Source organism: Mus pahari, chromosome 9 (assembly GCF_900095145.1).
Source record: "Mus pahari chromosome 9, PAHARI_EIJ_v1.1, whole genome shotgun sequence".
Lineage (NCBI taxonomy): Eukaryota > Metazoa > Chordata > Mammalia > Rodentia > Muridae > Mus > Mus pahari.
The window spans coordinates 8,609,829-8,624,502 of record NC_034598.1 but is presented as its reverse complement, the minus strand read 5'-3'; the positions used below and the strand labels follow the sequence as shown (position 1 = coordinate 8,624,502).

The window sequence follows — 14,674 nt, the reverse complement described above, 5'->3', positions numbered from 1 at the left end:
AGCTACAGTCCCATCAGAAGGAAATGTTCATGGTGATTGATAGCTACAGTCCCATCAGAAGGAAGTGTTCATGGTGATTGATAGCTACAGTCCCAGCACCAGACTGATGAGTCAGGAGGGCAGTAAGTCTGAGGCCACATGGGCTACATAGCATGTCTTGATGGAAAGAAAATAAGGACAACATAGACTGTATGAAGAAAACAATTTAATATTATTTATTTTTAAAGGCAACAAATTGAGCTGAAATCTTGTTTACTGAGAGATTGTCTCTGATAAAGAAAGCCAATGAAGTAAGAAGATGTTAAATCCATGGATGGAGGTGCCAAAGTGTAGACATGAAACTATAGGAAGACTAGCTTAAGATGTTTGGTCAAATATAGGACCAGAGCACAGAGAACAGGACCGTGGAAGAGGACGTTAGTCCCTGGAGAACAGCGTGTGACGTGTGATGGGGCTTCACTGAGAGAGCTGTTTGACGTGAGGAAAATCACCCAAACAAGGAGCTGGGTGAGAGGCAATCCTGACCCTGCTGCAGGGAGTCACAGACACTGGGTGGCAACCACGTCATTTTGTGTGGCTCAGGACAGCCTCACATGGTGAGATCCTCCTGCCTCAGCACCCCAGATGCTCCATTACAGAGCTAAGCGACTCTGTCCAGCCTTCTCCTAGAATTTAAAATAAGCCTTTTACTTTCTAAATTATTAGAAAAGAAAAAAGAATTAAAGACTGCTTCTCAGAGCAATATCTACATACAGATCAGCTCAAATCTATGAATAAAAACTGCAGCAAGATTAGGCAACTCAGTGACAGGACATGCCATGGGTGGCTTTTCTCTACTAAACCCTGCTGAGCTGAGCCAGCTCCTAGCTAAGGGACCCTCTTACAGAGCAGTAAGAAACTCTGAGCACACTACTCAGCACAATTGTCTGGTGGTCCTGGAGAGTGAAAAAAATCCTAATTCCAGAGAGACAGAACTTGGAGGAGGGCCCAGTGGGAATCACTACTGTATCGGCACCTGGAGCCCTGTTTGAAAACCCACAGGTCTTTTTGGACTGAAGAAACACATTTAAGAGTTTGAGGTGAGGAGGTCAGCTCCACAGAGAACTAGACTGAGATAGCCCCAAGTTCTGGGTACACCTCCTACCTGGACCTGAGACCTCCAAAGCACACATGGCAGCATGACGTCTCATCTCTCTTCCCAACGTGATTAGCCTAGAAGCATCTACAGATTAGAACAGCACGTCTCTGAGTCTGTCTACAGCATTTCCAGAGGATATTAACTAAAGGGTAAGAGCTTCCTGAATTGGGCAGCAGCATCCCAAAGCCAGCTGACATAGAAGACGGGGAAGGGGGCAGTCTGGGAGACTGGGTACTCTCTCCTCAGTCGTTGGCTGACCCAATAGGGGTGCATTTGATCTGCTGCACACTCCTTGCCCCGATGAGCTGAGATTTCTAAAATATGAGCGCAGATACATCTTCCCTTCCTGCCATTGTTTTTCTTATATGTTTTTTTATAGTGATGGGACGTCTAATGCAGAAAATTGGTTTTAAGAATGGGGTCATTGTTGTGAGTTTGCCTTGTGATGTTCTCAGGTATTCATTGGCTTTCATGAAGAACCTGGAAACGTTCAATGGTGTAGGTCATAGAAGTCCCAGAACGCTGCAAGAACAATACTGATTGTGAGCATGATTTGGAGGAACAAGGCCCCAAACGCTCATGTGTGTTTGAATGCTTAGTCACCAGGGAGTGGAACTGTCTGAGAAGGGTTGGGGCCAGGAGATGTGGCCTTGTTGGAGGGAGTGTGTCACCAGGATGGCTTTGAGGTTTCAGAAGCCCATGCCAGCACCCCTCCCCTCTCTGCCTGTGAAGAAGCCCCCAAGCAAACACTTTATTTCCTAACAGTTGCTTTGGTTGTGGGATCTTCACAGCGGTGAGACAGGTGAGTCTCAGATGCTGAGCGTGTTGGCAGGAGTGAGGACATTGAGGACAAATTCACTGGGGATTTTGAATAGGAACTGGAATAGAGTGCATGGCACACTGTGACAAAACACCGGTCTATGTTTTGTGGGGGTAGAGGGACTTTCTTTTTTTAAAGTAATTTATTATTGGGCATAGTGGTGCACACCTTTAGTCCCAGCACTGGGGAGGCAGAGGCAGGTGGGTCTTTGAGTTTGAAGCCAGCCTGGTCTACAGAGTGAGTTCAAGGATAGGCAGGGCTACACAGAGAAACCTAGAAAATCTAGGGGAAAAAACCCAAAGTGGTTGATGATGATGATGTATAATCACACACACACACACACACACACACACACACACACACACACACACACACGTCTGTGTGTGAGTACGGACATTTGAATGTGTGGCTGACTTCAGAGGCCAGAGGCATTGGATGTCCCTGGAGCTGGAGTAACAGGTATTTGTGAGTGGCTAACATGAGGTCTGGTCCTTTGTAAGAGCAGTACGTGCTGTTAAACATTGAGTCCTCTCTACAGCCTCTAGCAGAGCTAGTTTAGTTTATAGTAAGAATTGTGACCAAACAGTGGAACAGAATATTGTTCAGTTTGCCTAGAAAAAAAAAAGTGTCTATAAGGTTGTGGGCCAAGGAAATATGGCTGCTGAAGAGATTCAAGCCAAGTACTTTGCTGCAGGAAAATAGAAAAGGTACTTCAAGCTACACTTCTCCCTCAGTTTCTCCCTCTCCTCTGTCTTGCATTGGGGTCCTCTCTCATCAGAGCCCATACTCCAGTAGACTCTCTGTCCTTCTGCCTTCAGCTTCCATGTGCTGGGATTCCAACACACGCCACTATAACTGCAGTACAGTACCTGACTGTAACTACAACTCCCAGTCAAAAGGGAAAACTTAATTTGCTATACTATTTACAGATTTAGCAAAACATTGTTTGTACTTTAGTTTTATTAGTGAAGTAAGCCAAATACTATGCTATAGACATTGGGAAAAAAGTATTCCAGTTTACTATATTGACCTGACATTTGTACAGAAATTTACAGCCAGTGTAGATAAGATGCACTGTATTAAGTATGTAAGGTCTTACCTATGTGGGTGGATCACAGAAACTAATAAAATATTTTCTAAATAACGAAAGAGAAAAGCTAAATTGCTGTTACTGCTTAAATGGTCTAAAGGTGCGCTTTAAAAAAAACTATGATAAAATAATATCTTAGAAGGATAAATCATATTGACCCCATAGAGCCATGTAAATATTTTATGCTAGGACATAATTTATTCCTGTTTTATAGGAAAATTCATTTGAATTACCTTTCTTAAATGCCTTTTGTACTCTAAACCAGTTTGTACATGTATAAATAGGCGTTATTCATCCTCTTGGTTTTGAAACTTGAATTTTAAGGAAAGGATCTGCTACCCGTGTGTGTTCAATGTATGGATGTGCAACCCACGCATCTGCACTGTATGGATGTGCTGCCCATGCTTCTGCACTGTATGGATGTGCAACCCACGCATCTCTACTGTATGGATGTACAACCCATGCATCTGTACTGTATGGATGTGCTGCCTATGCATCTGCCCTATATGGATGTGCTGCCCATGCTTCTGAACTGTATGGATGTGCAACCCACACATCTGCACTGTATGGATGTGCAACCCACGCATCTGCACTGTATGGATGTGCTGCCCATGCTTCTGCACTGTATGGATGTGCAACCCACGCATCTGCACTGTATGGATGTGCAACCCACGCATCTGCACTGTATGGATGTGCTGCCCATGCATCTGCACTGTATGGATGTGCTGCCCATGCTTCTGCACTGTATGGATGTGCTGCCCATGCTTCTGCACTGTATGGATGTGCTGCCCATGCATCTGCACTGTATGGATGTGCTGCCCATGCTTCTGTACTGTATGGATGTGCAACCCACGCATCTGCACTGTATGGATGTACTGCCCATGCTTCTGCACTGTATGGACGTGCTTGTCATCACTTTAAAAATCCTCTCTGCATGCATTTTGCCTCTAAGTGTTATTACCATTCTTCACTCTGGAGAATTTGGAGGCTCTCATTCTATTCACTACAAATTAGTGTTCCATAATCACACTCCACTGTCTTATACAACCAAGTGTTCATTTAGCTCTGTTCAGAATCATTGAAAAAAACCACAGGCAAGAGCAGGTGAATTTTAACTGATATTTAGTATATAACAGCAACTATTGACATAAATATAATAATAGAAACCTTTGCCTCTAAGTGTAAGGGTCTATGATTTGCTGAAGAATAATACCACAGACTCAAACAGTATGTAAATGCAAAGAGTGTTTTACTTTGCATAAGTCCAGCATGCTGGGGTCTATCATCTACAAAGATGGAGAGACCCCAAAGTGAGCTCACAGGCCTGATTTGAAGCACATTTGGGGAATTCTGTGGAGGGGTATGTGACCTCTCTCTTAATCTTGGCTCTATCTCTATGGACATTCCAGAACCATTTCTGGGGACCTGGGGGAGGGGGGGGGACTGGAAACTGTTGTTGAGGAAGTCTGGAAACTGTTGCTGACAATGGTTCTTGCCTCAGGACTAGTGGTGGAGTAGCTTCTGAGGCCTGGACTTGCCTGGACTTGCCCAGTTCTTGGAAACAGAGATGTGGGCCTAGTTTCCTGAAGTGCCAGTTTGAAGCCTGTCATGGAATCAGCCAGGCCTTCTTATAAGAAAGTTAATACTAAATGTGAAAAACTTTGTAGCTAAATAACATTTCAGAAGATGGATCTATTGTTTTGCAATTAGCATAATATTTGAGTTGCAGAGAAACTCTTCAATGTGATGATTACAGCCCCTCTGCCATTACATGTTTTACAAAAGCCTAAAGATTTTCAAGCTAACCAGTTTCTGCTTAGGATTCTGTTTAGAAAATGCCTCTCAGGGCATAGCATTTTGAATCACATGTTTTTGTAAAGGCACAGTTTTAAAGACTTAACCCTTTGAGATGTTAAGTCTGTAAGACCTAATAGCCATTGTCGTTTCCCTTTAACTTTGCTGACGAGGGGAACTCTTTTACTCAAGAACAAGCGAGCCTCCACTGCGGTCTCTGGCTTCAACATTCCAAAGCACTATAGCATTAACAAAAGATAAAGCAGATGTGGCGGTACACACTTTAATCCCAGCACTGCTCAGGTAGAGGCAGGCAGATCTCTGTGAGTTTAGGCCAACTTGGTTTCCAGGACAGTTAGCCAGGGCTGTATAGATAGACCCTGTCTTGGGGAAAAAAAAAAAAAAAAAAGCAAAACCAAAGTACCTTAAAACTACACCTGGGCTTTGTTCAAGTCTGTTGTGCTCATAGATATTCACAAATGCTGGGTATGTTTCTATAATGGATTTCTAATATTTAATAGAAGTACGTTGCCCTGCTAATTAAGGTTGAAGTGTACCATTGTCAGGACAATGCTCAGCACAATACAGCAGGGATTCCCCATCTCTGATCTTGTCTGGGGAGTTATAAAACACCTATATGCCTCTACCTGCAGAATGTCTCATAGCCTAGATTAAGATTACAGGTTCAACTTCCTTTCTCCTGATAAGACCCTGTTTAGCTAGAACCTGAGATTCCTAAAATGCTTCCCCATGCTAATGAGGCATTTCTGCACCTTAAGGCTTCACCCAATGACCTTTGCTCATCTTGGATATTCTGACTCTAGTCCTGTGTCCTTTTGTCATAGATGGGCTTGTGCTTGCTGTAGTTTAATATCAAGAGAGCTACCTAGTATATATTGTTTGGGGTCTAGTTCCTTTTGAGATTTGCCTGTTGTACACATCGTTTGTCTTTTTAATTGCAGAATAGTATTGCATTGTGCAGCCCCCCACGCTGCTCCTTTGGGTTGCCTCCAGGTTGGGGATGTTACAACTGAAGCTTAGGAGGCTGTTTGTTTTGCTTCTTCATTTATGAAGCTGCTAGAATGTGGGCTGAGTTTTAAAAATTCTTACTTTTACTTTTCCTTACTTCCTGTCAATCTCTCTGCTATTTCATTTGGTCTGGGGATTGAACCTGGGCCTCGTGCATGCTAGGAAAACACTTTACCACTGAGACAGCCTCCAGCCCCCTCTATTTTTATGCACCTTCTCAAGCAGTGTTTGCAGTTGGTGAAAACTGTGGGAATATTTAATTTTAAACCCTCTCTTACAAACCCATTTCTTGCATTTTATCCTTGTACTCAACCGAGGTCTGGAAAGATCTCATGTTGAACCTGGCCAGTATTATTGTGCCTTTTGTGATGTTCCTAAATCAAAATGTTTGGTGTAGGACTGGAGAGATGGCTCAGAGGTTAAGAGCACTGACTGCTCTTCCTAAGGTCCTGAGTTCAAATCCCAGCAACCACATGGTAGTTCACAACCATCTATAGTGAGATCTGACGCCCTCTTCTGGTGAGTCTGAAGACACAGCTACAGTGTACTTACATATAATAAATAAATAAACCTTAAAAAAAAAAGTTAGGTGTAAGTGAAACAAGGCCTCTCCTTGGTCAGCACAGAATGTACACCCCACTGCGAGGACGCCATGATTATTATTTCTAAGGAAAATAAATGTTTTCTAATGACCATTTTATTTTCATAAAAATATGGCTGTTAAAATCTATCACAGTTATCAATTTTTCTTTAAATAAGGAAATACAGAAAAGGTCCAATATTGCTATTCTTTGAAAAACCCAACATACAGTGTAATCTAATTTGTGTTTTTCACTATGAAGGAAACTGTTTTACTGTTTCCATTTTGAGAATTTATAAAAATCTAATAGCACAATAGAATGGCTGTCAAAGACAACTGTTGCTGCAATAAGATTTCACACTCTTAAGATTTTTTTCTTTGAAAGAAGCCCACCTTAAAAACATTTTGAGGTTTTAATACTGCTCTAGTTTATATGTATCTATGTATCTGCATGTGTGGGTAAGCATGTGCATGAAGGTGCCTGTGGGTGCCAGAAGAAGGCATCAGATTCCTTGGGCCTGAGGTTACAGGCTGATGTGAGCTTTCCAACATCTCTGCTGGGAACAGAACTCTGGTCCTCTGTAAAAGCAACAAGTGCTATTAAGAACTGAGCCATCTCTACAGCACCCTCTTTCTTTTTTAAAGACTTGATTTGTTGTTTATTTAAGTATATGGGTGTGGGTATGTGTACATGGATATGCATACCCAGGGAGGCCAGAATATGTTGTGGGATGCCCTGGAGCTAGAGTTACCAGTGGATGTGAGCCCTTGTTCTGATTGTTTAAGACAAAGCAATTCTATATAGCTCAGGCTGGCCTTAACTGGAATCTTCTGAGCATTTGTCTCCTGAGTACTGAAGTTACACATGTGTGGCATCCTCAGGACCACAGTTACATATGTGTGCCTCCTGAGAACTGCAGTTACATATGTGTGCCTCCTGAGAACTGCAGTCACACATGTGTGCCTCCTGAGAACTGCAGTCACACATGTGTGCCTCCTGAGAACTGCAGTCACACATGTGNACTGCAGTCACACATGTGTGCCTCCTGAGAACTGCAGTCACACATGTGTGCCATCTGAGTACTGCAGTCACACATGTGTGCCATCTGAGTACTGCAGTCACATGTTGTGTGGCTCCTGAGAACTGCAGTTACACATGTGTGCCTCCTGAGAACTGCAGTTACACATGTGTGCCATCTGAGTACTGCAGTCACACATGTGTGCCATCTGAGTACTGCAGTCACACATGTGTGCCATCTGAGTACTGCAGTCACATGTGTGCCTCCTGAGAACTGTAGTCACACATGTGTGCCTCCTGAGAACTGCAGTTACACATGTGTACCATCTGAGTACTGCAGTCACACATGTGTGCCTCCTGAGAACTTCAGTTACAAATAAATATGTGTCATGCTGTTTAGCAAATGTCTTCTTCCTTTAAAAGAAAAGTATAGCTGGGCAGTGGTGGTGTACACCTTTAATCCCAGCATTTGGGAGGCAGAAGCAGGCAGATTTCTGAGTTCGAGGCCAGCCTGGTCTACCGAGTGAGTTCCAGGACAGCCAGGGCTATACAGAGAAAACCTGTCTCAAAAAGACAAAAAGAAAAGTATAAAATCCTTAAAGTGTACTGCTATTTTCTTTTTGTTTACTTTTGAAAATAAGTGTATTTATGTATCTATATTTTGTATAAGCATACATTCACAGTGACAGATTCATATGTTGCAAAGTATCTAAGTAAGAAAATACTGCCTGTGATATAATTACCTGATGTCTTAGGTTAATAGGAAGAACATTTGGACTTTTAGGCAATTCATTTATACTGGCCTTTTGAGCAAATATGTTACCTTGGTACAAATTCAGGAGTAACTTTTGTCTAGTGATGTTTTTTTAAATGGTTAATTTTACATGGCTTTTAGTTAATCACTGAGAATTTACAGGACAAGAGAAGATAATGAAACCTTTCCTGATGGAGTTCTCTATTTTCAAGGGCCAAGTGTTTTTAGATGTGTCTTGTCTTCATCTCCTTCTTCTTTTTCTCCTCTTTCTCCTTCTTCCTCCTTTTTGTTTCGGTCTGTTTTGTTTTTGGTTTTCTCTGTGCAGAATCAGGTTAATTTTAACTCAGTGATCCGCCTGTCTCTCTGACTTGCCTGGGACTAAGGGCGTGAGTGCCACTGTGCCTCTCCATAGGTCCTCTTCCTACGCTGATGCTGATGATTGACTTGGGATTCTGAAGGCCTGGCTTTACATTCTCAACCGTATCTTCCTCCCACTGGGCAGTTTTCCATAGCTGCTAATTTTTTCTTCTATGAAAAGTGTCGTGAGTCTTGGTATTGTATGAATAGAAATAATTTTGGTAATTTTTTTCTTTCACTCCCTTTGTCAGTAGAAAGCTTCCTTAGCCAGGCTTAAGATAAAGTTTCACTGTGACTGACGTGAAGTAAAAAGCTTATGCGTTTGTTTTTTTCAGACCTCTATAAAAATGGACTCCAGAGAGCTAACTTTGTGCCGTTTATAGCGGTCCTGAAGGTAAGGAGAAATCATTTGTTCATCCACTGATTGATACAAGCGGGTGACTCCTAACTCATTTGTAGTAAGACTTCGGTCTTGCATCAAGCAGAATTCATCTTCCTATTTAGTAGTCAGACAAGAGCAGATATCTTTTTAAATAGTATTGTCCAATGTGTACACGGGAAAAATTACAAAACATAGTCCAAATTGTCCCCTAGCTGAAACATTCGATAGTTTACATTTTATAAATCTTAATTTAAGGTTTGCTCATAAATATTACAGCAAAATGTTTAAACTTATACATTTATTTCTGAAAAAGAGTGTTTGGTGTTCCTTATTTCCTTCAGGCTAATGGCCATTATTAACATGTTTTCCTAGCTATTAAAGTTGCTATTCTAGAACACCATTATTACAAAAATATTCTAATATATTTAAATGTGATTGCCATCAAGTTATCATGAAATTATGTCAAGTTGAGGCACATAAATAGTTTAAATATTTGTGTGTATCATTGCTGCATAGAGTTTAAAATAGTCTTCATTACAATATCATTAAGAATAAAATAGCCTCCCCTTTTTACTGTTAATTTTAAGTAATTTTTGCATGATTATTCACTAATTCTATAGCCTACCAATATTTCTTGAAAACCTACTCTGTGCAAACTCCACACTAGTCATAGTAGGTAATAGAATTATGGAATGGGTGGTTTTTATCTTTATAATCTTGTTGAGAATGCAAAATGTACACAAATACTTAACGCAGAAAGCAAAGTATATAGTTCCCAAATGACGCTCAATTATGTGCCAAATGTAATTTATCTAATTTTAGATATGCAAATGTTCTTGATGCATATCAACATATTCAAAAAAGAATAAAGTTTTATTTAGCAAAAACTAAACTTCAAATTTTCGTGCTAAGAAGGAAGAGTTGAAATAGCTTCAGATACTCTAAACACACAGTCAGACAAGTTCTTTAACATAACACTGGATTATTGTTGGTGCCTGTACTAACTCAGAAGAATTCAAACATCTGTTTCCCTGACCAATTTTAGGTTCCTGGGGAACTTAATTTCTCCGAGATATTTATAGAAGTGAGGAAAGTGCTTTCAGAGGGTCCGTCCTGTCAGTAATGTCTCCCTTTGATATTCATGCTTCACACATGGGGAGAGGTGATTTGTAATGTTTCTGCTCTACTCCAAAGTAATATACTCCATAAAGAGACCACAATACAAACAAGAAATGAAGAAAAATCGTGCCCAAAATAATATCTTCATATGGCGCTAATGCACGAGCTATAGAAAAAGAAGGCTCACAGAACTTTGTCTATATACTTTTCTGGAGGGAACTTAAGCCTTTTATTCCTCTGTGGATAGTAATTTATCATAATTCAATATACAATACCAGTGACAGGCACTAAATCGACCCATCAAATTTCCTTTCCTTTTCTTTATCTGCTCTTGATTTTTCTGAAGAGAAAAGAGCACCCGAAATGAATAATTCATAATTTCAAATTGACCATGAGCTGACATGTCCAAGAATCAATGTAAAGATTGCATTAGAAAATATCTAAAATGTCCAGTTCATTGCAAAGTTTTCTCATATAAAACAGAGCACAGGTCAATGACAAGAAACTAGAGCTGCCTCAGGTGGAGCTTGACTGTCTTTGTGCTGTTCAGTGTTTGGTCAACCTGACACACAAGAGTGGCTGGCATGAGGGAAGGTCTGGGGACATGCCTGTGGGGCTCTGTCTTAATAGCTAATTGATACAAGAGGCGTAGCCTACTGTGGGTGGCACCATTCCTCGGCAAGTGGGGCCTGGGCGGTATAAAAAATCCAGGCTGGAAAGCAAGCCAATAAGCAGCCTGCCTTGGTCTCTGCTTCAGTTCCTGTCTCCAGGCTCATGTCTTGGCTTCCCTTCCCTTTCCTTCCCGTCCCTAACATGCTTTTGAACAGTGTTTTATCAAAGCAACAGAAAGCAAATTTGGGCAGTTTGTATGTGTGACGACTCTTGTAAGCAAAGATGGCTTCATATTTAATTGAGAGACATCTACCTACTTACAGATGATAACATGATTTTCATCTTGTCCCAGCTGAGAGAAATGTACAGCAGAAAGCAATGTAAACCACATGCGGTGCTGATGATTTGGTAAAGGGATAGAGGCACTGGTGGAAGGAGAGAACTGACTCTCAGAAATGGTTCTCCAACCTCCACACACTCTATGATATGTACACATACACATATGTACACATATATACACATGCATGCTCTCACACACAGACATACATAAGCATCTTCTTTCTAAATAAAGATATAAAATTAATGGAATTTTATTAGTTTAGTAAAAAAATTAGAATTTATTGAGGGAAAAGAATATTACAAATACACTTTATGTTTCTCCCTAGTAAACAGAATTTATAGTGTACCACAGAAGCTTATAGTTTATTGCTTGATGTATTGAAAAATAAAATAAAATAACTTATGTAAGCTCTTAATAAATAATAACATTTTTTATTAGATAATAGGAATGGTAGGGAATTGTATGATTAAAATATATAGGTTTATCAATAAATATGGTATAAATGTATATAAGTAAAATATAGACTATATAATGGAATAGTATACATATATATTGGAATTGTGTACATGTATGTTAGAATAGTATGCATATGTATTGGAACAGTACACGTATGTATTAGAATAGTATTCTGTCATAAAAAGGATTGAAATTCTGACTTATAGCTATAACATGAATGAATCTTGAAAACACTATATGAAGTGAAACAAGCCAGGAACAAAAAGGATACATTTTTTGAAAGGTCAAATATTGTGTGATTTGTTTATGTGAGTTACCTAAAGAGACAAGCATATAGAGAGCAAAAATAAACTAGGGGGTATCAGGTGTTGGGCAGAAGAAAAAGTGGATATTTATTTATTTATTTATTTATTTATTTAATATCTATGAGTATCTTGCTTACATGTATGTCTATGTATCATGGGCATCCTGAATCTGGAGTTATGGGTGGCTGCGAGCTGCCATTTGGGTGCTAGGAATCATAATCAGATTCTCTTTAAGAACAAGAGTTCTTAACCCCTGATCTATCCCAGCCCCAGAGGAATGGATACTGTGTGTACTGAGAACAAAGTATCTAGTTAGTGATGGATCTGTTATGATGAAAGGTTTCCTAAATGGGTAATGATGATGAAGAACCCAGTGGATATGGTTAAAGCCAGAGTTAAGGTGATACGTGTTATGCATATTTTTTTCTTTTTCTTTTTTTTCTGGATAGGGTTTCTCTAAGTAGTCCTGGCTGTCCTGGAACTCAGCCTAGGTGTGTGTGTGTGTGTGTGTGTGTGTGTGTGTGTGTGTGAATGTATGTATGTATGTATGTATGTATGTATGTATGTGTATATTACATGTAATATACACACACACTATAAAAGTCTAATTAAAATAAGCTTCAAGTCTCATGACAGATTACAAAAATGTTCTCAGGTTTCAGTGAAAAAACACCAAAGGCTGGGAAGATCTCAAGTTAGTGTGAAAAGACCTACTGACAGTGGCATCAATCAAATTGATAGAGATATTAGAATTATCTGATAAACATTTAAAGTAGCCATAGTAACAGTGCTGCACAGGCTGTGTGTATGTGCCTGGTACTGTGGTATTAGCATGTCATGATTCTAGAATGCTTTATCGACAAGTGATGTTTACTCATTTCAAATAAATCGGCGTGCCATATAGGGATGGCCTCCAAGCATGTAAGAAAGGTGACAGAATCACCAGAGGATGATTCCCTTGGGAGAGCATGCTTCTCCCAGGAGTTTTTTACAGCTGTGGGGAAACAGCAACAAGGGTCTGAGCAACCCCACGAGCCAGTCTCGATCACTAAGAAGTCCAAGAGACAGAAATCAGGTAGAGCACAGTCTCTGGACACCGTGCTGGACCTGTGAGCAGCATTGTAATGCATGGTAAGTCAGAGTTTCTCGTTTGCAAATGAGGTCATACACTTCTAGATAGCACCTGAGTTAAAGAAGTCACGCAGGGACTGAAGGCATGTATGTATGGAACACTTGTCATGCAAGTGTGGATCCAGTAAGGGCAGGAGGCAGAGACAGGTTTTCAGAGCAAGCTGGCCCGGTAAAAAGGTCCTGCCCATGTAAGTATATAAAGTAGAGAGCAATTGAGAAAGACAGCCAATGTCAACCCTTGGGTGATGTGCACAGCACACACACACACACACACACACACACACACACACACACACACGGAAAAGAAAAGAAGTCACATAAGAAAGTAGAGGGAAATAGTGTTTTCAAGGTCTATCCATGTGGTCGCATATCTGAGCATTTTGTTCTTTGCCCTCTCCCACTTTTTTTGTTTTGTTTTGTTTTGTTATTTTTCAAGATAGGGTTTCGCTGTGTAGCCCTGGCCATCCTGGAACTCACTTTGTAGATCAGACTGGCCTCGAACTCAGAAATTCGCCTGCCTCTGCCTCCCAAGTGCTGGGATTAAAGGCGTGCGCCACCACCGCCAAGCCCTCTCCCACTTTTTAAAGACAAGGTTTCACCGTGTAGCTAGGCTGGTCCTGAGCTTACACTCCTCTTGCCTCAGTCTACAGAGTTCTGGGATTATAGGTTTGTACCACTGTGCCTGGCCTCTGTTCTTTTGAATGGTGTGATAATTATCTATTATATGCATACCACATTTTGTTTACCCAGTCCTTTGCTGATGGATATTTGAGATAACTGCACATTTTTCCTATTGTGAGTAAAGCCGCCATGAACATTTTTGGTGCAAATACATGTCATCCTAGGTAGGGTCTCTATTGCTGTGAAAAACACCATGACTAAGGAAATGTTAGCAGAAAGGGGTTTGTTTGCCTTTCACGTTCTGATCATAGTCTATCGCTGAAGGAACTCAGGGCAGGAACCCAAGGCAGGAACCTGGAGGCAGGAACAGGAGCCATGAGGAGTGCTGCTTACTGGCTCGCTCCTCTTACCTGGTTCATCCTGATTTTTTTAATAGCACCCAGGACTGTTTACTGAGGGGTGGCATTGTCCACAATGTGCTAGGCTTTTCTGTGTCAAACATTTAAGAAATGCCTTACAGGCTTATCCACAGGCCAATCTATATAAACATTTTCTCAATTGAGGTTTCTCTTCCCAGATAATTGAGGTTTCTCTTCCCAGTTTGTGTCAGATTGGCAAAGGCCCAATGAGGACACCCATGTCCTTTGGAGTTTATGTCTAGAAGTGGAACGAGGCACATCAGTTATGTTTGTTCTTGCTGTGACAAGAGGGAGTTAAGGAGGGCCGGGTTCCTTTCCCTCACAGTTTATAAGGCATACAGTTCAGCATGGCTGCGAAGGCATGGCAGCAGGAGTGTGAGGCCCTGACCACAGTGCATGGACAGCCAGAGCGCAGAGGAATTGCTGGACTCGGTCATGTTCTCTTTGTTCAGTCTGGGACCCAGCCCATGGGATAGAGGATATCCTGTCTGGTTGTTCACAAAATTTCCAAAATTTTGTGGTCCACTATCTGAAGATCCCTCTGAACTCTCATCAGTGCTCTCCTGCCTTTTAGCCTCCTTTCTTTTCTGCTGATCACTATGCTGAGACATAGCCTCCTTTACTTCCTCTAATGCTTCTACCCCCTTTTCTAGGTTTTCTGTCCCTTTTGGAGGCTAGACTTTCCTAACTCTGTCCCTACACTGGGAGC

At 41.0% G+C, this 14,674-nt stretch overlaps 1 protein-coding gene across 4 annotated transcripts in view; it reads left to right on the top strand.

The window, feature by feature from the left end:
• The window catches only part of Afg1l (AFG1 like ATPase), a 164,068-nt gene that overhangs the window by 76,064 nt on the left and 73,330 nt on the right, over positions 1-14,674 (top strand). For all 4 annotated transcript variants that reach the window (XM_029542462.1, XM_021205218.1, XM_029542460.1 and 1 more), the window contains one exon: positions 8,916-8,974. In XM_029542462.1, coding sequence (XP_029398322.1) covers positions 8,916-8,974 — 59 coding nt within the window. The remainder of the gene's footprint in view (positions 1-8,915; positions 8,975-14,674) is intronic.